The sequence below is a fragment of the Oncorhynchus gorbuscha genome, linkage group LG21 (genome assembly GCF_021184085.1).
Source record: "Oncorhynchus gorbuscha isolate QuinsamMale2020 ecotype Even-year linkage group LG21, OgorEven_v1.0, whole genome shotgun sequence".
Taxonomy (NCBI): domain Eukaryota; kingdom Metazoa; phylum Chordata; class Actinopteri; order Salmoniformes; family Salmonidae; genus Oncorhynchus; species Oncorhynchus gorbuscha.
In genome coordinates, this window is record NC_060193.1 from 16,332,839 (window position 1) to 16,359,441 (window position 26,603).

The 26,603-nt window shown below is 45.9% G+C and overlaps 1 protein-coding gene across 11 annotated transcripts in view; it reads left to right on the plus strand.

Moving 5' to 3' along the window:
* The window catches only part of LOC124007766 (H(+)/Cl(-) exchange transporter 3-like), a 61,390-nt gene that overhangs the window by 29,862 nt on the left and 4,925 nt on the right, over positions 1 to 26,603 (plus strand). For all 11 annotated transcript variants that reach the window (XM_046318502.1, XM_046318504.1, XM_046318507.1 and 8 more), the window contains 10 exons: positions 6,788 to 6,887; positions 7,631 to 7,818; positions 10,240 to 10,362; positions 10,915 to 11,121; positions 11,835 to 11,915; positions 12,145 to 12,693; positions 13,293 to 13,479; positions 13,761 to 13,978; positions 14,504 to 14,684; positions 17,609 to 17,825. In XM_046318502.1, coding sequence (XP_046174458.1) covers positions 6,788 to 6,887; positions 7,631 to 7,818; positions 10,240 to 10,362; positions 10,915 to 11,121; positions 11,835 to 11,915; positions 12,145 to 12,693; positions 13,293 to 13,479; positions 13,761 to 13,978; positions 14,504 to 14,684; positions 17,609 to 17,825 — 2,051 coding nt within the window. The remainder of the gene's footprint in view (positions 1 to 6,787; positions 6,888 to 7,630; positions 7,819 to 10,239; positions 10,363 to 10,914; positions 11,122 to 11,834; positions 11,916 to 12,144; positions 12,694 to 13,292; positions 13,480 to 13,760; positions 13,979 to 14,503; positions 14,685 to 17,608; positions 17,826 to 26,603) is intronic.

Here is a 26,603-nt window from a genome sequence, read left to right on the forward strand (position 1 = left end):
CCCCGTACTCTTCATCTACATTCTACTCACAACTTCTCTTACCACTGTGCAGTGTAGTTTTGTGTCTGAACAGATGTCTTATGAGCATTAATGTAATTTCCAGGTCAGGTCTTCATCGTTGCCTGTGTTGTTGTCTTGTGGGATGAGTGGGGGGGGGAGCTATTCTCCACAGTGTCTGCCACAAGTCAGGGCTCATGTTTGTTGTTGTGTAGTGAAAGAAATCAAATCAAATGTATTTATATAGCCCTTCCTACATCAGCTGATATCTCAAAATGGTGTACAGATCCCAGCCTAAAACTCCAAACAGCAAGCAATGCAGGTGATTAAGCACGTTGGCTAGGAAAACTCCCAGAAAATGGCCAAGATGTTCAAATGTTCATAAATGACCATGGTCAAATAGTAAGTCTGGGACAGGTAGCACGTCTGGTGAACAGGTCAGGATTCCATAGCCGCAGGCAGACCAGTTGAAACTGGAGCAGCTGCACGGCCAGGTGGACTGGGGACAGCAAGGAGTCATCATGCCAGGTAGTCCTGAGGCATGGTCCATGGGCTCAGGTCCTCCTCCGAGAGAAAGAAAGAGAGAATTCGAGAGAGCATACTTAAATTCACACTGGACACAGGATAAGACAGGAGAAGTACTCCAGATATAACAAACTGACCCTAGCCCCCCGACACATAAACTACTGCAGCATAAATAAATACTGGATGCCCATCCGATGATACCCCAGGACCGGGCCAGACAGGAAGGATATAACCCCACCCACTTTGCCAAAGCACAGCCCCCACACCACTAGAGGGATAACTTCAACCACCATCCTGAGACAAGGCCGAGTATAGCCCACAAAGATCTCCGCCACGGCACAACCCAAGGGGGGGAGCCAACCCAGACAGGAAGATCACATCAGTGACTAAACCCACTCGAGCTATGCACCCCTCCTAGGGACGGCATGAAAGAGCACCAGTAAGCTAGTGACTCAGCCCCTGTAATAGGGTTAGAGGCAGAGAATCCCAGTGAAAAGAGGGGAACCGGCCAGGCAGAGACAGCAAGGGCGGTTCGTTGCTCCAGAGCCTTTCCATTCACCTTCACACTCCTGGGCCAGACTACACTCAATCATATGACCCACTGAGGAGATGAGTCTTCAGTAAAGACTTAAAGGTTGAGACTGAGTTTGCGTCTCTCACATGGGTAGGCAGACCATTCCATAAAATGGAGCTCTATAGGAGAAAGCCCTGCCTCCAGCTGTTTGCTTAGAAATTCTAGGGACAATTAGGAGGCTTGCGTCTTGTGACGTAGCGCACGTGTAGGTATGTATGGCAGGACCAAATCAGAGAGATGGGTAGGAGCAAGCCCATGTAATGCTTTGTAGGTTAGCAGTAAAACCTTGAAATCAGCCCTTGCCTTGACAGGAAGCCAGTGTAGGGAGGCTAGCACTGGAGTAATATGATCTTTAAAAAAAATTCTAGTCAGGATTCTAGCAGCCGTATTTAGCACTAACGGAAGTTTATTTAGTGCTTTACCCGGGTAGCCGGAAAGTAGAGCATTGCAGTAGTCTAACCTAGAAGTAACAAAAGCATGGATTAATTTTTCTGCATCATTTTAGGACAAAAAGTTTCTGATTTTTGCAATGTTACATAGATGGAAAAATGCTGTCCTTGAAACAGTCTTGATATGTTTGTCAAAAGAGAGATCAGGGTCCAGAGTAACGCCGAGGTCCTTCACAGTTTTATTTGAGACGACTGTACAACCGTTAAGATTAATTGTCAGATTAAACAGAAGATCTCTTTGTTTCTTGGGACCTAGAACAAGCATCTCTGTTTTGTCCGAGTTTAAAAGTAGAAAGTTTTTCAGCCATCCACTTCCTTATGTCTGAAATGCAGGCTTCTAGTGAGGGCAATATTGGGGCTTCACCATGTTTCATTGAAATGTACTGCTGTGTGTCATCGAATGACATCACCAAGAGGTAAAATATATAGTGAAAACGAGTGGTCCTAAAACGGAACCTTGAGGAACACCGAAATTTACAGTTGATTTGTCAGAGGACAAACCATTCACTGAAACAAACATATCTTTCCAACAGATAAGATCTAAACCAGGTCAGAACTTGTCCGTGTAGACCAATTTGGGTTTCCAATCTCTCCAAAAGAATGTGGTGATTGATGGCATCAAAAGCAGCACTAAGGTCTAGGAGCACGAGGACAGATGCAGAGCCTCGGTCTGATGCCATTAAAAGGTCATTTACCACCACAAGTGCAGTCTTAGTGCTATGATAGGGTCTAAAACCAGACTGAAGCATTTCGTATACATTGTTTGTCTTCAGGAAGGCAGTTAGTTGCTGCGCAACAGCCTTTTCAAAAGATTTTGAGAGGAATGGAAGATTCGATATAAGCCGATTTAAAAATAAATAAATAATAATAAATAAAACGTTTTTTTTGTATTTTCTGGGTCAAGGTTTGGCTTTTTCAAGAGAGGCTTTATTACTGCCACTTTTAGTGAGTTTAAGCTACACATCTGGTGGATAGAGAGCCGTTTATTATGTTCAACATAGGAGGGCCAAGCACAGGAAGCACCTCTTTCAGTAGTTTAGTTGGAATAGGGTCTAGTATGCAGCTTGAAGGTTTAGAGGCCATGAGTATTTTCATGAATGTGTCAAGAGATATATTACTAAAACACTTGAGTGTCTCTCTTGATCCTAGGTCCTGGCAGAGTTGTGCAGACTCAAGACAACTGAGCTTTGAAGGAATACGCAAATTTAAAGAGGAGTCCATAATTTGCTTTCTAATAATCATGATCTTTTCCTCAAAGAAGTTCATGAATTTATTACCGCTGAAGTGAAAGCCATCCTCACTTGGGGAATGCTGCTTTTTAGTTCGCTTTGCGACAGTATCAAAAATACATTTAGGATTGTTCTTATTTTCCTCAATTAAGTTGGAAAAATAGGATGATCGAGCAGCAGTAAGGGCTCTTCGGTACTGCACGGTACTGTCTTTCCAAGCTAGTCGGAAGACTTCCAGTTTGGTGTGGCGACATTTCCGTTCCAATTTTCTGGAAGCTTGCTTCAGAGCTCAGGTATTTTCTGTATACCAGGGAGCTAATTTCTTATGAGAAATGTTTCTAGTTTTTATGGGTGCAACTGCATCTAGAGTATTGTGCAAGGTTAAATTGAGTTCCTCAGTTAGGTGGTTAACTGATTTTTGTCCTCTGATGTCCTTGGGTTGGCAGAGGGAGTTTGGAAGGGGATCTCTTTGTGTTGTCTGTGAATTTATAGCATGACTTTTGATGCTCCTTGGTGGTCCGATAGTCCAGGATTATGAGGAAAAACATTAAGATCCACAACATTTATTCCATGGTACAAAACTAGGTCCAGAGTATGACTTTGACAGTGAGTAGGTCCAGAGACATGTTGGACAAAACCCACTGAGTCGATGATGGCTCCGAAAGCCTTTTGGAGTGGGGCTGTGGAGGTCACCAAAAATTAGAATATTATGTGCTATGACTACAAGGTCCGATAGGAATTCAGGGAACTCAATGAGGGACGCTGTATATGGCCCAGGAGGCCTGTAAACAGTAGCTATAAAAAAGTGATTGAGTAGGCTGCATAGATTTCATGACTAGAAGCTCAAAAGACAAGAACACATTTATTTTTATTTTTTGTAAATTTAAATTTACTATCGTAAATGTTAGCAACACCTACGCCTTTTGCGGGGGATATGGTCACTAGTGTAACCAGGCGGTGAGGCCTCATTTAACAGTAAATTCATCAGGCTTAAGCCACATTTCAGTCAGGCCAATCACATCAAGGTTATGATCAGTGATGAGTTCATTGACTATAATTGCGTTTGAAGTAAGGGATCTAACATTAAGTAGCCCTGTTTTGAGATGTGAGTTATTACGATCTCTTTCAATAATGACAGGAATGGAGAAGGTCTTTATCCTAGTGAGATTGCTAAGGCGAACACCGCCATGTTTAGTTTTGCCCAACCCGGGTCGAAGCACAGACACGGTCTCAATGGGGATAGCTGAGCTGACTACACTGACTGTGCTAGTGGCAGATTCCACTAAGCCGGCAGGCTGGCTAACAGCCTGCTGCCTGGCCCGCACCCTATTTCATTGTGGAGCTAGAGGAGTTAGAGCCCTGTCTATGTTGGTAGATAAGATGAGAGCACCCCTCCAGCTAGGATGGAGTCCATCACTCCTCAGCAGGAGTTGTGAAAGAAATGGTGCCCTCGATCCCTGTTCTCTGTGGTGGCTCAGTGTGCATGTACAAGTATTTTTGTCTCAGTACCATTTATTTTATAACACCTAGTCTTTCTCTACTGGGCTTGGGCAGTATATAAATAGTCACATCTTCATACCGACCTTGTGCCATACCGGGATATTTGGTAATATCCGAAGGTTAGCAATGCTAATAAGTACATGTAACATCCCATAGAGAGTGCTAATGAGTGCATTGCAAACATTTTTATACAGTCTCTGACCTAGAGTATTTGCAGAACAAACATCCCAGCTCATAAAAATTATACAAGTAACTCCAAAATGCTACTCAGTTTGCTTCACTCACAAAACAAATTTTACACAGGCTTTTGATCCAGGAGGAGATTCTTCGCTGTTGCCAAAAAAACAGTTCAGCAAAACTTAATTTTGGAAAAAGCTAACCACTTAGCTAGAGAGCTAACTAGCTGCTAAATTAGCAAACCAAATGCACAACTGATGAGCATGTTGCACATTTTAGACAGTTAACTTAATAGTTAAACAGTGGCAAGAAAAAGTATGTGAACCCTTTGGAATTACCTGGATTTCTGCATGAATTGGTCATCAAATTTGATCTGATCTTCATCTAAGTCACAACAATAGACAAACATATTAGTTTAAGCAGATAAATGATTATATTTTTTCTTGTCTAGATTGAATACATAATTTCAACATTCGCAGTGTAGTTTGTATGTGAACCCCATAAGTCATTACTTCTCCAAAAGCTGTTTTGAAGTCAGCAGTCAGCTAACCTGGAGTCCAATCAATGAGACGAGATTGGAGATGTTGGTTAGAGCTGCCTTGCCCTATATAAAACTCTGACAAAATGTGAGTTTGCTATTCACAAGAAGCATTGCCTGTGATCCATGCCCCGAACAAAAGAGATCTCAGAAAATCTATTTTTCCACCGCGTTCCTGGCAAACTATTCAGTGGACAGAAGGAACTACAGCTGAGTTGTTTAGGAGGAACACATAACACTATGTGTGGAGAAAAATGGCACAACACACCAACATCAAAACCTCATCCGGACTGTAAAGTATGGTGGAGGGAGCATCATAGTTTGGGGCTGCTTTGCTGCCTCAGGGCCTGGACAGCTTGCTATCATCGCCGGAAAAATGAATTCCCAAGTTTATCAAGACATTTAGCAGGATAATGTTAGGCTATCGTATCTGTCCACCAATTGAAGCTCAACAGAAGTTGGGTGACGCAACAGGACAACGACCCAAAACACAGAAGTAAATCAACAACAGAATGGCTTCAACAGAAGAAAATACTCCTTCTGGAGTCCTGACCTCAACCCGATTTGAGATGCTGTGGCATGACCTCGAGAGCAGTTCCCACCAGACATCCCAAGAATATTGCTGAACTGAAACAATTTTGTAAAAAGGAATGGTCCAAAATTCCTGCTGACCGTTATGCAGGTCTGATCCACAACTACAAAAGTGTTTGGTTGAGGTTATTGCTGCCAGAGGGTCAACCAGTTATTAAATCCAATGGTTCACATACTTTCCCACCCTGCACTGTGAGTGTTTACACTGTGTTCAATAAGACATGAAAACGTAGAATTGTCTGTGTGTTTTATGTTTAAGCAGACTGTGTTTTGTCTATTGTTGTGACCTAGATGAAGATCAGATCCAATTTAATGACCAATTTTTTTTGCAGAAATACATGTATTACCGAAGGGATCGCATACATTTTCTTGCCACTGTAAGATATCTAGCTGGCAACATGTTAGTTGTGAATTCCATACTGTAACGTGATCACCTGGCGCGTTGCTGCACAATGGTGTGTGACTCACAAGTCTCCGGTCTCTCGTCGTTGTGTGCATGTAAACACACCACATGACTGAGGATTACTGGGAAACTTCATAATGAAATATTGTGACAGGTGAGGTGAAGAACGCAATCTGCTTCATCTCCTAACGTATTGCACAAGTTGACTGCAGGTATTCACTTAAGTAGAAAGAAAACGCCAAAATAAATAGAAGAAAAAAACAAACATCCCGTGGCTGTTTCCAAATACCCCGGTATACAGCCCAAGTCTCTACAGTGTCTGCCAGGGGTCATATTTGTTGTTCTTGTTGAGGAGGTGTTCCCTCCTATGCTCTCTGGTGGCTCTGTGTGCATGACTGAACACCACAAGGAAAACCTTTTTGTCTTTAGTGATATGAATCTGGGTTGCATGGTTCCTCAAGGTTCCATTCACTCTCACATTTGAATGTCATTTGAATGTTGCCTGGAGTCTTTTACATTTTTTTTTAATCACCCGACAAACAGGAACACATAACAATTGTTCTGAATTTGAAAAACTGCAGTAGCAGCAGTTCATGAATGGCTAGGCCATGGCTAGGCCATTTCTCTTAAAAGGGGAGAACCATATACATTGTTTCATACTTTTAACTGTGTGTGTGTGTGTGTGTGTGTGTGTGTGTGTGTGTGTGTGTGTGTGTGTGTGTGTGTGTGTGTGTGTGTGTGTGTGTGTGTGTGTGTGTGTGTGTGTGTGTGTGTGTGTGTGTGTGTGTGTGTGTGTGTGTGCAGATCAACGCTAAGAAGAAGGAGTCTGCGTGGGAGTTCACCAAGAGCCTGTATGATGCCTGGTCTGGATGGCTGGTAGTGACGCTGACAGGACTGGCCTCAGGTAATACAGACACCTGACCTCACCTGTACTAGTAATGTGAGAGCAAAATTCCAAGATTATGTTATAGTACTGTTATTGCATCAAATGGTTGTTTTATGCAACAGAATAGAGGGTTTTTATTACACTCATCTCTGTGTGTTCTACTGAGAATGGGCCTCTGGAGGCTTAATGCTGACAGAATTTACAATGTCTTGGGTGATAAACCTAACAAGACCACATTCCATAGCATGAGTTGGTGTTTCTGTTCTATGAGGTACCAGGGTGGCGATGCCTCCAGTATGGATAATGGATTATGAGAGGAACGTTGTTTTGGGGGCCAGACCCTGGATTCTACACAATGAGAACAGTCTTTACAGCAGATGCTGTTTACTGTGAATTATTAGTATGTTTTCATACGAATCCTAACCTTGTGACCCATTCCATGCATCTGTTGTTTGGCATGAACATTCAAGAGAATATACGTTGCTATAAAATGCTGTGGCTCAAATCCCCTCGTTGACAAACTTCATTATTGCAATAATTAATTGATGTTATTAATACGTTTTGAATAAGGTAATATCCTGATTGGTGATTGACCTTGTCTTTCCTTATTATTGATTAGAATTTTCACGACAGTAGTCAAGATTATTTACGTTAAATACAGACTCGTCATTGACAACGTGTTTGTTGTTCATCTTGTTTTTTATGTCACACTGGCACAGGCTTAAACTATTGTTTCCTTCTCATCCTCTTTGTCCAATCAGGTGCCCTGGCGGGTCTGATCGACATCTCTGCTGATTGGTTGAACGACATCAAGGAGGGGGTGTGTCTGAATGCCATGTGGTTTAATCACGAGCAGTGCTGCTGGGGCTCCAACGAGACCACTTTCGCTGAGAGGGACAAGTGTCCTCAGTGGAAGAGCTGGGCGGGGCTCATCCTGGGCCAGGAAGAGGTGGGAGGGATTTAAAAAATATAATGTCAAAATGTAGATTTCCACCTAAACAGACATTTATCATGAGAGGGCCATAAAAAATACCAAGTAATGATTATACTGCCAGAATGATTAAAATCTCACCTTTTCTAGTAAAAATGGTTAATAAATTGCTAAGGCGTAGTCACTTTTGAGGATACAAGTACACAGTACAAATATGAGGAATAGGGCTTAACATGTTTGTGGGAATAGGGCTTAACATGTTTGTGGGAATAGGGCTTAATATGTTTGTGGGAATAGGGCTTAATATGTTTGTGGGAATAGGGCTTAACATGTTTGTGGGAATAGGGCTTAATATGTTTGTGGGAATAGGGCTTAACATGTTTGTGGGAATAGGGCTTAATATGTTTGTGGGAATAGGGCTTAATATGTTTGTGGGAATAGGGCTTAACATGTTTGTGGGAATAGGGCTTAATATGTTTGTGGGAATAGGGCTTAACATGTTTGTGGGAATAGGGCTTAATATGTTTGTGGGAATAGGGCTTAATATGTTTGTGGGAATAGGGCTTAATATGTTTGTGGGAATAGGGCTTAATATGTTTGTGGGAATAGGGCTTAATATGTTTGTGGGAATAGGGCTTAATATGTTTGTGGGAATAGGGCTTAATATGTTTGTGGGAATAGGGCTTAACATGTTTGTGGGAATAGGGCTTAATATGTTTGTGGGAATAGGGCTTAACGTGTTTTGAACTGCTTTCTAAATATAGTGACAATCAAATTATAACCAACTTTCTATAAGATTTCACCTTATAACTGTAAAATATGTGTTTCTCCCCAATTTCCTGATATCCAATTACGATCTCATCTCATCATTGCAACTCTCCAACGGGCTCGTGAGAGGCGAAGGTCGAGTCATACGTCCTCCGAAACATGACCCGCCAAGCCGCACTGCTTCTTAACACCCACTCACTTAACCCGGAAGCCAGCCACACCAATGTGTCAGAGAAAATACTGTTCAACAGGCGCCCGGCCCGCCACAAGGAGTCGCTAGAGCGCTATGAGCCAAGTAAAGCCCCCCCGGCCAAACCCTCCCTTAACCCGGACGACGCTGGGCCAATTGTGCGCCGCCCTATGGGACTTCCAGTCACGGCCGGTTGTGACACAGCCTGTGATCGAACCCCTGCTGTGAAAGAGCATTTTCTGCTCCGCGTCCTCTTAGCGACACACAGACGCCATTCATATGCATGCTGACTTGTTACAACTTTAGTTTTAAGCACAAAGGGATTTTGTCTCTCTGTGACCAAGAGAATGTGGTCTTGTTTAAATTTTACTAAATTATTATTTAAAATGTTAATGTTGAAGTCTCTAAATCCATCTGAGAGCATCATCGCGAGATGAGACTGTTGCTGTAATCACTAGGCTCTCCCGTTTCATGTGCCGTATTCTAAGCTGTGAGGTTCACGGCCAGGGGTTCGATCCTTCGTCTGGATAGGCCAGAAAATGTATCACTCCCTATTCAAATGAGGTTTGAGATTTCACATACTGCATCTCAGATGAGAACGGCAGGCGAAGCAGGATAACCAGAGCTGTCACATACTGCATCTCAGATGAGAACGGCAGGCGAAGCAGGATAACCAGAGCTGTCACATACTGCATCTCAGATGAGAACGGCAGGCGAAGCAGGATAACCAGAGCTGTCACATACTGCATCTCAGATGAGAACGGCAGGCGAAGCAGGATAACCAGAGCTGTCACATACTGCATCTCAGATGAGAACGGCAGGCGAAGCAGGATAACCAGAGCTGTCACATACTGCATCTCAGATGAGAACGGCAGGCGAAGCAGGATAACCAGAGCTGTCACATACTGCATCTCAGATGAGAGCGGCAGGCGAAGCAGGATAACCAGAGCTGTCACGAAGTGCGCCGTTCACAGAGCACAACAAAAATGTTGGTTCGGAACCAGTCCAGAACTGCTCAGTCCCCTAAATAAGGGACTTAACATTTGAAGAGGTTTTACGTGTCATATAGGTGTTATAAGCTAGTAGTTTCCATTGCTGAGATGGACAAGTGTCATCAGTGGAAGAGATTGGGTGAACTAATACTTCTGTGTTCCAGCAGTAGTTCACCACTCTTTTCCAATACCTTTTCACTCAGAATATTTCAAACTGTCTCAATGTAGTAACGTTAAAGGGATAGTTGGGATTTTGATGCTAGCTGTACCCAAAACGTTTCCCTTTTTGTGCTAAGCTAGTTAGGATCAGCTCGCAAAACTAGCTTTAACTTCCTTCATGCTGGATGGATTTAATTTTTTTTTAAATGGTATTCATGAGTTCTGATTGCCAAAATCCCAAACTATCCCTTTAATGGCAGTTGTAAACGTGCTCCTCTCCCTCCTCTGACTGCCCTCTCTCCTCCTCCTCTCTCTTTCCTCATCTCCCAGGGTCCTGGTTCCTACATCATGAACTACTTCATGTACATCTACTGGGCTTTGTCCTTTGCCTTGCTGGCTGTGTTACTGGTTAAGGTGTTCGCCCCCTACGCCTGTGGCTCAGGCATACCTGAGGTAAGACCGCACGCACACACATGCACGGATGCAAACACTCACAAGTTTACATGGCTACACACATACACTATGTATTGTAATTCAGGCGGGTTCTGTACCTGCTTTGTAGGAAAAATTCATGTTGAGGTGAGGTTGTCTGCTCTAGTCTAGCACTCGAAATCGCACTTTCTAGTTGCCATGGCAACAGGAGAGCGAGCGAGATGGGGATGAGCACTGCGGAGCAGTTGGATTTTTAATTTCTTCAAAATTCTTAGATCGTGACATTGACCATATCTGGCAAGCTAGTCGCTGTGGTCTCAATAAATATGATTATTTGGTTCTAAGACTGTCAACACATTTTGCCCTTAGAGAGAAACGATTTGTCAGAGTATATCGTTTATATCAGGGTGGCTTTTCAGGAGCAGTTTGGAATATGTTTGGATATTTGCCTTATTTCTTCAACAGACCAAATCATCTACCTCCTCTACCCTCAGTGCTTCTCCAGATTAAACCTAGAAATAATTTCTCCAGTAGTATATTTACCTAATTTCCCCCCATCTCTCTGTCCCCCAGATAAAGACTATCCTGAGTGGGTTCATCATCCGGGGTTACCTGGGGAAGTGGACCCTGCTGATCAAGACTGTGACCCTGGTGCTGGCTGTAGCGTCTGGGCTGAGCCTGGGGAAAGAGGGACCCCTGGTCCATGTGGCCTGCTGCTGTGGAAACATTTTCTCATACCTCTTCCCCAAGTACAGCAAGAACGAGGCCAAGAAGAGAGAGGTATATATGATCTACTGTTCTATTAGGTGTGGAGATATACAATATAACTTTGTCCAAGTAGAGTAGGAATGAGGCCAAGAAGAGAGAGTGTATGGTTTGGTGTATGTATCCATTGTATTACATTACAAAGTTTAGCGTTTTGTTATAAGACATTCTTTTGGTGACCTTTTCTGTTGTATGATTTAAGACTGTGTTCTGGGTAAATACCTGTCACTGTTTCAGCTGACTCGGCCTGTGTTTTGGGTAAATTCCTGTCGGTGTTTCAGCTGACTCGGCCTGTGTTTGGATAAATTCCTGTCAGTGTTTCAGCTGACTCTGCCTGTGTTTTGGATAAATTCCTGTCAGTGTTTCAGCTGACTCTGCCTGTGTTTTGGATAAATTCCTGTCGGTGTTTCAGCTGACTCGGCCTGTGTTTTGGGTAAATTCCTGTCGGTGTTTCAGCTGACTCGGCCTGTGTTTTGGATAAATTCCTGCCGGTGTTTTAGCTGACTCGGCCTGTGTTTTGGATAAATTCCTGTCAGTGTTTCAGTTGACTCGGCCTGTGTTTTGGGTAAATTCCTGTTGGTGTTTTAGCTGACTCTGCCTTTGTTTTGGGTAAATTCCTGCCGGTGTTTTAGCTGACTCGACCTGTGTTTTGGATAAATTCCTGTTGGTGTTTCAGCTGACTCGGCCTGTGTTTTGGTACTAATCTTTTTTATTTGTTGTCTCTGCAGGTCCTATCTGCAGCATCAGCGGCTGGGGTGTCTGTGGCTTTTGGTGCTCCCATAGGAGGAGTACTCTTCAGCTTGGAGGAGGTACATTTTATATTGTGTGTGTGTGTTTCTATGAGTGTGTCCGTATGAGTAAGCACATCACACACACTATAGCCTCGTTTTAGGCCGAGTTTCTGTGTAAGCACTTTGACAACTGCTGATGTAAAAAGTGCTTTATAAATACGTTTGCTTGATCTGTTCATGCACGCTTGTGCCTCTGTATGAGTTAATGCATCCCACTATAATATCCCCTATTCACCCGTCTCTCTAGGTGAGCTACTACTTCCCTCTGAAGACTCTGTGGCGCTCTTTCTTCGCTGCGCTAGTGGCAGCCTTCGTCCTCCGCTCCATCAACCCGTTTGGCAACAGCCGTCTGGTCCTGTTCTATGTGGAGTACCACACCCCCTGGTACCTGTTTGAGCTTATCCCCTTCATCCTGCTGGGGGTGTTTGGAGGCCTCTGGGGGGCCTTCTTCATCAAGGCCAACATCGCCTGGTGCCGAAGGAGGAAGTCCACCCGCTTCGGGAAATACCCCGTCCTGGAGGTCATCTTCGTGGCAGCCATTACAGCCGTGGTGGCGTTCCCCAACCCCTACACGCGACAGAACACCAGCGAGCTGATTAAGGAGTTGTTCACTGACTGTGGGCCCCTGGAGTCGTCCCAGCTGTGTCAGTACAGGAGTCAGATGAATGGGAGTAAGGCGTTTGTGGATACGTCGCCTAACAAGCCGGCGGGGCCCGGGGTGTACACGGCCATGTGGCAGCTGTGCCTGGCGCTCGTCTTCAAGATTATCATGACAATATTCACCTTCGGACTCAAGGTGAGGTAGGGCAGGTTGGGTACTACCGTCTAGTTAATGTAGCCCGGCAGTTAAAGGGGAAGTTCAGACAAAAACATCCTTTATAACTACTATTGCCTGGTCGTTTGTCATTACCCCAGACAGTTTTTAGGTCCATTGCTTGCGTATTTAGATGTAGGTAATACGCTGATTCTACCCCCGCCTTCCCCATAGAAACCCCATGCAACGTGATAAGTCCATCCTAAATACCTCCTAAACACACCGCTCTGGCCTCCCATGATCGAAATAGTCCTTTTAATGACTTTCTCTGCACAATTTTTCTGCTAACTTATTTCAGTAGGCACATTTTTACCTATGAATGTCGTCTCGGGAATTTCAGCATTTCGATAGAAAAATACATGCGTTATAAAGAGCCCAGAAGTGTTTTTGGGTGAACTTCCCATTTTAATGTTATGGTATTGGATATGCATGTCTCTCAGATTGTGGTCTAATCCAAATCTTAGATTGTAGTCTAGACTTTAAGAAATGCTGATCAGGGTTAGTTAGGGTTGAGAAACACTGAGCAAAATCAGAATTGGAATTTCAGTTCCGGATAGTTTTTTTGTGGTTCCTGTCCCCAGGTTCCGGCAGGCCTATTCATTCCCAGTATGGCCATCGGGGCGATCGCCGGGCGGATTGTTGGCATCGCCGTGGAGCAGCTGGCGTACTACCACCACGACTGGTTAGTGTTCAGGGAGTGGTGCGAGGTAGGCACCGACTGCATCACCCCGGGACTCTATGCCATGGTGGGGGCCGCTGCATGTCTGGGTGAGTTACACTGACGATGTGGGTGTCTGTAATGTTATGGTCACGTCTGATCCTCCTACTCGATGTTCATTCTTGTGATCCATTGACAAACACAGTCTATATAACAATGGATCACGGAAGCTGTGTGAAATGTGATCTGTCCTGTTGGATGGCTTTGGTCCTCTCCCATTCAAACCTTTCCTTTTGTCTGTAGGTCGTTGCTGTAAAAATAATAGGTTCTCACTTCTGTCAAATTACCTGGTAAAATAAAAGGTCAATAATATCTATATATATTTTTTCAGGTGGTGTGACTAGGATGACAGTGTCTCTCGTGGTTATTGTGTTTGAGCTGACTGGCGGTCTGGAATACATTGTGCCCCTCATGGCGGCCGTCATGACCAGCAAGTGGGTGGGCGACGCCTTTGGGCGTGAGGGCATCTACGAGTCACACATCCGCCTCAACGGGTATCCTTTCCTGGACGCCAAGTCAGAGTTCACACATACCACACTGGCGCGGGAGGTGTGTCAAAATCAAATGTTATTTGTCACGTACACAGTTTACAGCATGTATAAAAGGTGCGGTGAAATGCTTGCATGCTAGCTCCATCAACATATTGTGTGTGTGTGTGTTAGGAACAAATGTTTATTATGGACAGATTAAATTAATACATTGGCACACTGAATCATTAACAGTTAGATGCAGTACCATTGACATCAATGTATGATTAAGTAAAAAGTTGACTTCTTGGGGTCACAACTTCTTGGTGACCGAGGGGCAGTATTGAGTAGCTTGGATGAATAAGGTGTCCAGAGTAAGGTGCCTGCTACTCTGTCCCAGATGCTAATATATGCATAGTATTAGTAGTATTGGATAGAAAAGACTCTGAAGTTTCTAAAACCTTTTGAATGATGTCTGTGAGTGTAACAGAACTCATGGCAGGTGAAAACCTGAGAAAAATACAACCAGGAAATGGGAAATCTGAGGCTTGTAGTTTAAAGGTGTCAGTTAGGGTTCAGCCCTAAACCACTTTCTGTGTGTCTTCAGGTGATGCGCCCGCAGCGTAGTGATCCGCCGTTAGCGGTGCTGACACAGGACGACCTGACGGTGGAGGAACTTCAGGTGATCATCAACGAGACCGGCTACAATGGCTTCCCTGTCATCGTCTCCAAGGAGTCTCAGAGACTGGTGGGCTTCGCCCTGCGCAGGGACATCACCATCGCTATAGGTGAGGAGAAACTGAGATGGCAGGTTGTGGGGGGGCACACACGTACTCAATTCAATGCTTGCTTACACATACGGACTTGTACACACACACACACACCTGATCTCTCACCTGATCTCTCTCTCACCGTCATAGTTGCTATGGAAATGCTGGGATGTGTTTTTCAATTATGTTAAAGGTAATTATAATGCAACTATGACGGTGATACGATATGGATTACAATTATCATCATGAATATTAAGGCTATACGCACTACATGTTACACAGACTGAGGTTTGTTTTTCAATATAGGTAATTCTCTTATAAAATGGGTAAAAATAATGTATAGCAACCCCAGGTGTAAAATAGTCAATAACGGCTACTTCTCAGAGTTTTGAATTGACAAGAGGAGTTAAACAAGGGAGTCCACTGTCACCATATCTATTCGTTATGGCCATCGAAATGCTAGCTATTAAAATCAGATCCAATAACCACATTAGAGGATTATAAATCCAAGGCTTAAAAACAAAGGTGTCCATGTATGCCGATGACTCAAGTTTTATGTTAAGTCAGCAAGCTGCAATATCTCATTGAAGATCTAGATAACTTTTCTGTACTCTCTGGACTAAAACCTAATTATGATAAGTGTACAATATTATGTATTGGATCCTTAAAAAATGTAACTTTTACATTACCCTGCAGTTTACCTATAACATGGGCTGATGGTGAAGTAGACATACTTGGTATTCATATCACAAAATATATAAATAAGCTCCCCACAATGAATTTCAATAGAAACCTTGTAAAAATAGACAAGATCCTGCAACCATGGAGAGTTAAATAGACAACAAAAAATGCCCTGATTAACTCCTTAGTCATATCTCAGTTTACTCACTTACTTATGGCGCTGCCTACTCCTGATGATTCATTTTTCAAATCATATTAGCAAAAAAATATTTTGCTTTATCTGGGACCCTAAACCAGACAAAATAAAAGGTGCCTATCTATATAATGAATTGGGTGGGTTGAGATTATTAAATATAAAAGCACTAAACCTCTCTCTAAAAGCTTCACCCATTCAAAAGTTTTATTTGAACCCTAAATGGTTCTCAAGTAGATTACTAAGAAAAGCTCATCCATTTTTTTTTTAAATGGCCTTTTTGCCTTTGTACAGATTGCCATGTCTCATTTTTGATTAATTGAAAATGATACCTTTTTCAAACGAGCATTGCAGAGCTGGCTCCATTTTCAATTTCATCCCCCTGAAAAGATAGAACAATTAATACAACTCAAATGTGCTGGTTGATAAAATACCTGTATTTATGGGAAAGATGTTTGAAAAGGGTATTTTGTTCTTAACTCTACTATTCCAATATAATTTTATGTCCTGATAACATGGAGTTATCAGAATTGTACAGAAAGGTCGGCTCAATCCACAAGTACAAACAATTGATTACAGCATTACCCCAAAAATGGAGGAGGTGGGTGGCAGCAGGAGGAGGTAGGGAACTGGTCTGTCTGCCCAATATAACGGATCAAAACTGGCAGAGGAATAAAAAATAGCATAAATAGGAAAGTTACCAGTTTCATTTGAGGACCAGGATGTTGACAACTGTGCCATACAGATTGCAAAATAGTTGGGAAGAGATTTGATGTACCGATTCCATGGTACAGGGTGTATGAGTTGATATATAAAACAACGTAAGATTCAAGACTTCATGCTTTTCAGCTAAAATTATTATATAGAATTCTTGCCACCAATTTTTTTATATTTTTTATATTTGGGGCATAAAATCATCGACGCTCTGCAGATTTTGTTGTGAGGATACAGAATCAATAGACCATTTATTTTGGTATTGCCCTCAGGTAGCCTGTTTCTGGTCTCAGGTTCGGGAATGGCCTGAAATGCATACCATTGATCTAAAATTGACCCTAGAAATAGTACTGTTAGGAGATCTGGAGAGACCGGGTCAGTCAATTACTAATTATCTTAGTAAAAGTATTTATCTTCAACTCGCAATCTGTGGATTAGATGGATTGAAATTGTACATTAAACATCACAGCAAGATATGTGTTGTGTGGAAACCTGAAGTGGGTGGCCAGCAGAGATGGGCTGAGGGTTGGTATGTGGAATTGGAGACAAGTGGGAGTGGAGTTGCTGTGTGGGAGATAGAATGATAGAATGAAGGTAAAAGTCCAAATAAAACATAATAAAAAGCATTTGAATGACACCTAGTGGCAGTGTTTTTACAACTAATGCCAGTTTCCCTGAGGCTGATGCCGTGTAGGTGTTTGTACACATGCATATACACACACTCTCATTCAAATGAACACATACAAGAACACACACAAACATATACAGTTGGCATTGCTGTTATGATTTTAGTTGTCCTTGATGTCCTATTAATTTTATAAAATATATTTTAGTTTAAAAAAATAGCTTTTGCGGTTTTCTTCTCTCATCCTTTCTTCTCTTGAGTTCATTCTCTTGGTTGTTGGAGCATTTGGGGGGTTCTTGGGGGTAGGGAATATAATTAATTGTATTTTTTATTTTCCTTCCTGGGCGGGACTGTGGGAGGGGTCTCGAATGGTTGAGGGACAACTATTGGGGATCTTGGAGGGTTCAGGTTCATGTTGTTTGGCCTGGTGGTAGATCGGTCAACATGCCCTTAAGCAGGGCATTGACCCTGGATGCTTCTGCGTGTCACTGAATGGGAGTCTGTTGGATGACTGGTATGATGTAGTTGTTGAGCGGCTTCACCGCAAGTATATTGTATGTTTTGAATATTCAATAAATAAAAAGCTGGCGGGGGGTGCTCAGACCTGGGTTCACAACTTCAGATAGTGCTTGTTTTTTTATACTTTAGCTGCACTTGACTTAGCTTGCCTGGCTAGCGAGATGGAACCACTCCTTCCACGCTAATCTTTCTCCCTCCACCTTTTCACAGAAAACGCACGGCGAAAGCAGGAGGGTATCCTGCTGACCTCGCGGGTCTACTTCACGCAGCACGCCCCCACGCTGCCCGCCGACAGCCCGCGGCCCCTCAAGCTGCGCTCCATCTTGGACATGAGCCCCTTCACCGTCACTGACCACACGCCCATGGAGATAGTGGTGGACATCTTCCGCAAGCTGGGACTTCGCCAGTGTCTGGTGACACACAACGGGTGAGAGGAAAGGGGCTTGGGGGAGAGGGGGAAAGGGGTAGGGTGGCATGTGAAGAGGGAAAGGGGCTTGGGGGAGAGGGGGAAAGGGGTAGGGTGGCATGTGAAGAGGGAAAGGGGCTTCGGGGGAGAGGGGGAAAGGGGTAGGGTGGCATGTGAAGAGGGAAAAGGGCTTCGGGGGAGAGAGGGGGAAAGGGGTAGGATGGCATGTGAAGAGGGCAAGGAGAGGGAGGAAAGGGGTAGGGTGGCATGTGAAGAGGGAAAGGGGCTTGGGGGAGAGGGGGAAAGGGGTAGGGTGGCATGTGAAGTGGGCAGGGAGAAGGGGGAAAGGGGTAGGGTGGCATGTGAAGAGGGCAGGGAGAAGGGGGAAAGGGGTAGGGTGGCATGTGAAGAGGGCAAGGGGAGGGGAGAGGGGGAAAGGGGTATGGTGGCATGTGAAGAGGGCAAGGGGGGGGAGAGGGGGAAAGGGGTATGGTGGCATGTGAAGAGGGCAGGGAGAAGGGGGAAAGGGGTAGGGCGGTATGTGAAGAGGGCAAGGGGAGGGGAGAGGGGGAAAGGGGTAGGGTGGCATGTGAAGAGGGCAAGGGGGAGGGAGAGGGGGAAAGGGGTAGGGTGGCATGTGAAGAGGGCAAGGGGAGGGGAAAGTGGTAGGGTGGCATGTGAAGAGGGCAAGGGGAGGGGAGAGGGGGAAAGGGGTAGGGTGGCATGTGAAGAGGGCAAGGGGAGGGGAGAGGGGAAAGGGGTAGGGTGGCATGTGAAGAGTGCAAGGGGAGGGGAGAGGGGGAAAGGGGTAGGGTGGCATGTGAAGAGGGCAGGGCGAAGGGGGAAAGGGGTAGGGTGGCATGTGAAGAGGGCAAGGGGAGGGGAGAGGGGGAAAGGGGTAGGGTGGCATGTGAAGAGGGCAGGGAGAAGGGGGAAAGGGGTAGGGTGGCATGTGAAGAGGGCAGGGAGAAGGGGGAAAGGGGTAGGGTGGCATGTGAAGAGGGCAAGGGGAGGGGAGAAGGGGGAAAGGGGTGGGGTGGCATGTGAAAATGGCAAGGGGAGGGGAGAGGGGAAAGGGGTAGGGTGGCATGTGAAGAGGGCAAGGGGAGGGGAGAGGGGGAAAGGGGTAGGGTGGCATGTGAAGAGGGCAAGGGGAGGGGAGAGGGGGAAAGGGGTAGGGTGGCATGTGAAGAGGGCAAGGGGAGGGGAGAGGGAGGAAAGGGGTAGGGTGGCATGTGAAGAGGGCAAGGGGAAAGGGGTAGGGTGGCATGTGAAGAGGGCAGGGAGAAGGGGGAAAGGGGTAGGGTGGCATGTGAAGAGGGCAGGGAGAAGGGGAAAGGGTAGGGTGGCATGTGAAGAGGGCAAGGGGAGGGGAGAGGGGGAAAGGGGTAGGGTGGCATGTGGGGAGGGGAGAGGGGAAAGGGGTAGGGTGGCATGTGAAGAGGGCAAGGGGAGGGGAGGGGGGGAAAGGGGTAGGGTGGCATGTGAAGAGGGCAAGGGGAGGGGAGAGGGGGAAAGGGGTAGGGTGGCATGTGAAGAGGGAAAGGGGTAGGGTGGCATGTGAAGAGGGCAGGGAGAAGGGGGAAAGGGGTAGGGTGGCATGTGAAGAGGGCAGGGAGAAGGGGGAAAGGGGTAGGGTGGCATGTGAAGAGGGCAAGGGGAGGGGAGAGGGGGAAGGGGTAGGGTGGCATGTGAAGAGGGGAGGGAGAGGGGAGAAAGGGGTAGGGTGGCATGTGAAGAGGGGAGGGAGAAGGGGGAAAGGGGTAGGGGGCATGTGAAGAGGGCACGGGGAGGGGAGGGGGAAAGGGGTAGGGTGGCATGTGAAGAGGGCAAGGGGAGGGGAGAGGGGGAAAGGGTAGGGTGGCATGTGAAGAGGGCAAGGGGAGGGGAGAGGGGGAAAGTGGTAGGGTGGCATGTGAAGAGGGGGAGGGGAGGGGGAAAGGGGTATGGTGGCATGTGAAGAGGGCAGGGAGAAGGGGGAAAGGGGTAAGGTGGCATGTGAAGAGGGCAAGGGGAGGGGAGAGGGGGAAAGGGGTAGGGTGGCATGTGAAGAGGGGAGGGGGAGGGGGAAGGAAAGGGGTAGGGTGGCATGTGAAGAGGGCAAGGGGAGGGGGAGGGGGAAGGAAATGGGTAGGGTGGCAAGGGGAGGGGAGAGGGGGAAAGGGGTAGGGTGGCATGTGAAGAGGGCAAGGGGAGGGGAGAGGGGGAAAGGGGTAGGGTGTCATGTGAAGAGGGCAAGGGGAGAGGGAGAGGGGGGAAAGGGGTAGGGTGGCATGTGAAGCGGGCAGGGGGAGGGGAGAGAGGGGAAGAGGTGATTTTAAAAGTGATCTTGGATGAGAACAATGGGGAGGGAATCACTGCCTCAAAATGGGGGAATGTGTTTTGGTAGGGTGGGGGTGAAAGAAGAGAAGGAACACTGGATGGAGTCTTCCTCAGTCCTCCTAACCTCAACATGAACTAACAAATACCTCAACAGGCAACAGACTGAGTTCCACCAGCACACACTCAAGTTCTGTTCCAATGTACACACTACTACTTAGAATGAAGCAGTGTATTGGCTGTCACCTATTCTAAGTGGTATGCTAGTGTGGATATTGGGATGTAGTAGCATCCCCTCACATTCTTACGGAAAAAGATTTGGTTAAGAATTGCGTTTTGTGCTGCAAATACTGTGTCTGAAATCATGTATTTTTTTTTTTACTTCAATAATGTTGTAGTGTGACTGCAGTTACAGTGCAGTACACTACAGTTATTCTACAATTTCTATGTCCAAAATACCACAGTCGACTGCAGTTACTTCACTTTTACTCTAGTTTCAAAACTGCAATTTTTTTTTTGTAAGGGATAGAGTGATGCATGGACACTGGGACTGGAAACCCTGGGAATATAAACTGGTACGCTGCATGGCTTTTCAGCTAGATGCTAGCTGCGCTATGCTAACCAATATAACAACTCTGATCCCGCTTAACAAATAGTTGGATAGTTTTATCCAATATTTGAGAGACTTATGATGTGTTTAGAAGTTGGTGGTCATCGTCAATTACTGTGGATGAGCTCACTGGTTGAATATGACACTTCAGAGACACCTGGTGGTTCAAATAGGAATTAAAGGATCATTGGATAAACCCTTGTTCTGTAACTAAGTAAAAATGCTGAAGTAGTTTTTTGGGGTATCTGTACTTTATACTATTTTATATTTTGGAAAACTTTTACTACACTCAATTCCAAAAGACAGGGTTCGTACGTCATGAAAATACTGGAAAAGTTAAGGAATTTTAAAATAGTGTTTTCAAGGCCTTAAAGTTTTGGAAAATGATGGAAATGTATTTAATCAATTCTGTTCATGTCATTTATTTAGGCACAGTTTTTAAATATTTTATCAATCAAGTAAAAGTCGACGGAGATTTAACCGCGCACCGCTACTGCTTGTGAGTAAGGCCATACAAAGTTGAGTCATTTAAATGGCACATACGGAAAACAAACGATTCACTTCGCTAATGTATTAGTTGTGATTCGGTTCAATGCAATGAATTGAAGGTGAATCTAAATAATAATTTGTGAATCGCGAACAGTAATGTTAGGAAAAAAGGTTTAGATGTAGCCTTTCTTTTGGATTATGTGGCTTCAAAACTAGTTTTGTAGATTCTTCCAGTTGATTTGGGCATCCAATGTATGGGACATTGCAACTCAATACATGCCAGTCAGCCTGCAAAGTAAACACTTCTAAGATAAATGACTAAATTAAAAGGTACATTTCCTGAAGAAAATCCGTGGGCTTGGTTCAGCTAAATAAAAAGATTTGTAACCTACCATAGCCATTTGATATGTTAAATGAGTGAATTATTTCAGAAGGCATGAAATGTATTTGGTTGCAATGTTCTACATCAAGGGTGGTCAACCATCCTCCAGGAGAACTAATGGGTGGGCAGGATTTTATTCCAGTCCCCCTCTAACAAACCACATTTTAGAAATGAGCTGCCCAACCGGACCTTGATAAACTGGCTCTGATGTTTTGGAGCAGGGCTTGATCAAAAGCCTGCACCCCCAGTAGCTCTCCAGACTAAGGGTTGACCACGTGTGTTTTATACCGTTGCCTAACAGGTATTCTACTTTGTGCTTTGCACAACGACAGGAGATGGTAGATGGGCTCAGAGAGCAACCTCCCGGTGTCAATACCACATTGCGCATACATTTTTTTCTACATACACGGAGACGCTGCCAACGGTTGGTCATGGAAATGTGGTTCAAAGTCACGGAGAAGTCATGAATTTCCATCTGTCAAAAATGTGTTTGAACCCTGTAAAGAGAATATGTATACTTTTTACTCCCATACATTTTCCGTGACACCCAAAAATACTCATTACATTTCGAATGCTAAGGCAGGACAGCAATATGGTCCAATTCTCGCACCATCAATATAACGAGTTGTCATCCCTAATGCCTCTGATCTGGCGGACTCACTAACCACATTGTCATCCCTACTGCCTCTGATCTGGCGGACTCACTAACCACATTGTCATCCCTACTGCCTCTGATCTGGCGGACTCACTAACCACATTGTCATCCCTACTGCCTCTGATCTGGCGGACTCACTAACCACATTGTCATCCCTACTGCCTCTGATCTGGCGGACTCACTAACCACATTGTCATCCCTACTGCCTCTGATCTGGCGGACTCACTAACCATATTGTCATCCCTACTGCCTCTGATCTGGCGGACTCACTAACCACATTGTCATCCCTACTGCCTCTGATCTGGCGGACTCACTAACCACATTGTCATCCCTTCTGCCTCTGATCTGGCGGACTCACTAACCACATTGTCATCCCTTCTGCCTCTGATCTGGCGGACTCACTAACCACATTGTCATCCCTACTGCCTCTGATCTGGCGGACTCACTAACCACATTGTCATCCCTACTGCCTCTGATCTGGCGGACTCACTAACCACATTGTCATCCCTACTGCCTCTGATCTGGCGGACTCACTAACCACATTGTCATCCCTAATGCCTCTGATCTGGCGGACTCACTAACCACATTGTCATCCCTAATGCCTCTGATCTGGCGGACTCACTAACCACATTGTCATCCCTAATGCCTCTGATCTGGCGGACTCACTAACCACATTGTCATCCCTAATGCCTCTGATCTGGCGGACTCACTAACCACATTGTCATCCCTACTGCCTCTGATCTGGCGGACTCACTAACCACATTGTCGTCCCTACTGCCTCTGATCTGGCGGACTCACTAACCACATTGTCGTCCCTAATGCCTCTGATCTGGCGGACTCACTAACCACATTGTCGTCCCTACTGCCTCTGATCTGGAGGACTCACTAACCACATTGTCATCCCTACTGCCTCTGATCTGGCGGACTCACTAACCACATTGTCATCCCTTCTGCCTCTGATCTGGCGGACTCACTAACCACATTGTCATCCCTAATGCCTCTGATCTGGCGGACTCACTAACCACATTGTCATCCCTTCTGCCTCTGATCTGGCGGACTCACTAACCACATTGTCGTCCCTAATGCCTCTGATCTGGCGGACTCACTAACCACATTGTCGTCCCTACTGCATCTGATCTGGCGGACTCACTAACCACATTGTCGTCCCTTCTGCCTCTGATCTGGCGGACTCACTAACCACATTGTCGTCCCTTCTGCCTCTGATCTGGCGGACTCACTAACCACATTGTCGTCCCTAATGCCTCTGATCTGGCGGACTCACTAACCACATTGTCGTCCCTAATGCCTCTGATCTGGCGGACTCACTAACCACATTGTCATCCCTAATGCCTCTGATCTGGCGGACTCACTAACCACATTGTCATCCCTAATGCCTCTGATCTGGCGGACTCACTAACCACATTGTCATCCCTAATGCCTCTGATCTGGCGGACTCACTAACCACATTGTCATCCCTAATGCCTCTGATCTGGCGGACTCACTAACCACATTGTCATCCCTAATGCCTCTGATCTGGCGGACTCACTAACCACATTGTCATCCCTAATGCCTCTGATCTGGCGGACTCACTAACCACATTGTCATCCCTACTGCCTCTGATCTGGCGGACTCACTAACCACATTGTCATCCCTAATGCCTCTGATCTGGCGGACTCACTAACCACATTGTCATCCCTACTGCCTCTGATCTGGCGGACTCACTAACCACATTGTCATCCCTAATGCCTCTGATCTGGCGGACTCACTAACCACATTGTCATCCCTAATGCCTCTGATCTGGCGGACTCACTAACCACATTGTCATCCCTACTGCCTCTGATCTGGCGGACTCACTAACCACATTGTCATCCCTAATGCCTCTGATCTGGCGGACTCACTAACCACATTGTCATCCCTAATGCCTCTGATCTGGCGGACTCACTAACCACATTGTCATCCCTAATGCCTCTGATCTGGCGGACTCACTAACCACATTGTCATCCCTAATGCCTCTGATCTGGCGGACTCACTAACCACATTGTCATTGTCATCCCTTCTGCCTCTGATCTGGCGGACTCACTAACCACATTGTCATCCCTTCTGCCTCTGATCTGGCGGACTCACTAACCACATTGTCATCCCTAATGCCTCTGATCTGGCGGACTCACTAACCACATTGTCATCCCTAATGCCTCTGATCTGGCGGACTCACTAACCACATTGTCATCCCTAATGCCTCTGATCTGGCGGACTCACTAACCACATTGTCATCCCTAATGCCTCTGATCTGGCGGACTCACTAACCACATTGTCATCCCTAATGCCTCTGATCTGGCGGACTCACTAACCACATTGTCATCCCTAATGCCTCTGATCTGGCGGACTCACTAACCACATTGTCATCCCTAATGCCTCTGATCTGGCGGACTCACTAACCACATTGTCATCCCTAATGCCTCTGATCTGGCGGACTCACTAACCACATTGTCATCCCTAATGCCTCTGATCTGGCGGACTCACTAACCACATTGTCATCCCTAATGCCTCTGATCTGGCGGACTCACTAACCACATTGTCATCCCTAATGCCTCTGATCTGGCGGACTCACTAACCACATTGTCATCCCTACTGCCTCTGATCTGGCGGACTCACTAACCACATTGTCATCCCTACTGCCTCTGATCTGGCGGACTCACTAACCACATTGTCATCCCTAATGCCTCTGATCTGGCGGACTCACTAACCACATTGTCATCCCTAATGCCTCTGATCTGGCGGACTCACTAACCACATTGTCATCCCTAATGCCTCTGATCTGGCGGACTCACTAACCACATTGTCATCCCTAATGCCTCTGATCTGGCGGACTCACTAACCACATTGTCGTCCCTTCTGCCTCTGATCTGGCGGACTCACTAACCACATTGTCGTCCCTAATGCCTCTGATCTGGCGGACTCACTAACCACATTGTCGTCCCTAATGCCTCTGATCTGGCGGACTCACTAACCACATTGTCGTCCCTTCTGCCTCATTGTCACTAACCACATTGTCATCCCTAATGCCTCTGATCTGGCGGACTCACTAACCACATTGTCATCCCTAATGCCTCTGATCTGGCGGACTCACTAACCACATTGTCATCCCTAATGCCTCTGATCTGGCGGACTCACTAACCACATTGTCATCCCTAATGCCTCTGATCTGGCGGACTCACTAACCACATTGTCATCCCTAATGCCTCTGATCTGGCGGACTCACTAACCACATTGTCATCCCTAATGCCTCTGATCTGGCGGACTCACTAACCACATTGTCATCCCTAATGCCTCTGATCTGGCGGACTCACTAACCACATTGTCATCCCTAATGCCTCTGATCTGGCGGACTCACTAACCACATTGTCATCCCTAATGCCTCTGATCTGGCGGACTCACTAACCACATTGTCATCCCTAATGCCTCTGATCTGGCGGACTCACTAACCACATTGTCATCCCTAATGCCTCTGATCTGGCGGACTCACTAACCACATTGTCATCCCTACTGCCTCTGATCTGGCGGACTCACTAACCACATTGTCATCCCTAATGCCTCTGATCTGGCGGACTCACTAACCACATTGTCATCCCTAATGCCTCTGATCTGGCGGACTCACTAACCACATTGTCATCCCTAATGCCTCTGATCTGGCGGACTCACTAACCACATTGTCATCCCTAATGCCTCTGATCTGGCGGACTCACTAACCACATTGTCATCCCTTCTGCCTCTGATCTGGCGGACTCACTAACCACATTGTCATCCCTTCTGCCTCTGATCTGGCGGACTCACTAACCACATTGTCATCCCTAATGCCTCTGATCTGGCGGACTCACTAACCACATTGTCATCCCTAATGCCTCTGATCTGGCGGACTCACTAACCACATTGTCATCCCTAATGCCTCTGATCTGGCGGACTCACTAACCACATTGTCATCCCTAATGCCTCTGATCTGGCGGACTCACTAACCACATTGTCATCCCTAATGCCTCTGATCTGGCGGACTCACTAACCACATTGTCATCCCTAATGCCTCTGATCTGGCGGACTCACTAACCACATTGTCATCCCTAATGCCTCTGATCTGGCGGACTCACTAACCACATTGTCATCCCTAATGCCTCTGATCTGGCGGACTCACTAACCACATTGTCATCCCTAATGCCTCTGATCTGGCGGACTCACTAACCACATTGTCATCCCTAATGCCTCTGATCTGGCGGACTCACTAACCACATTGTCATCCCTAATGCCTCTGATCTGGCGGACTCACTAACCACATTGTCATCCCTAATGCCTCTG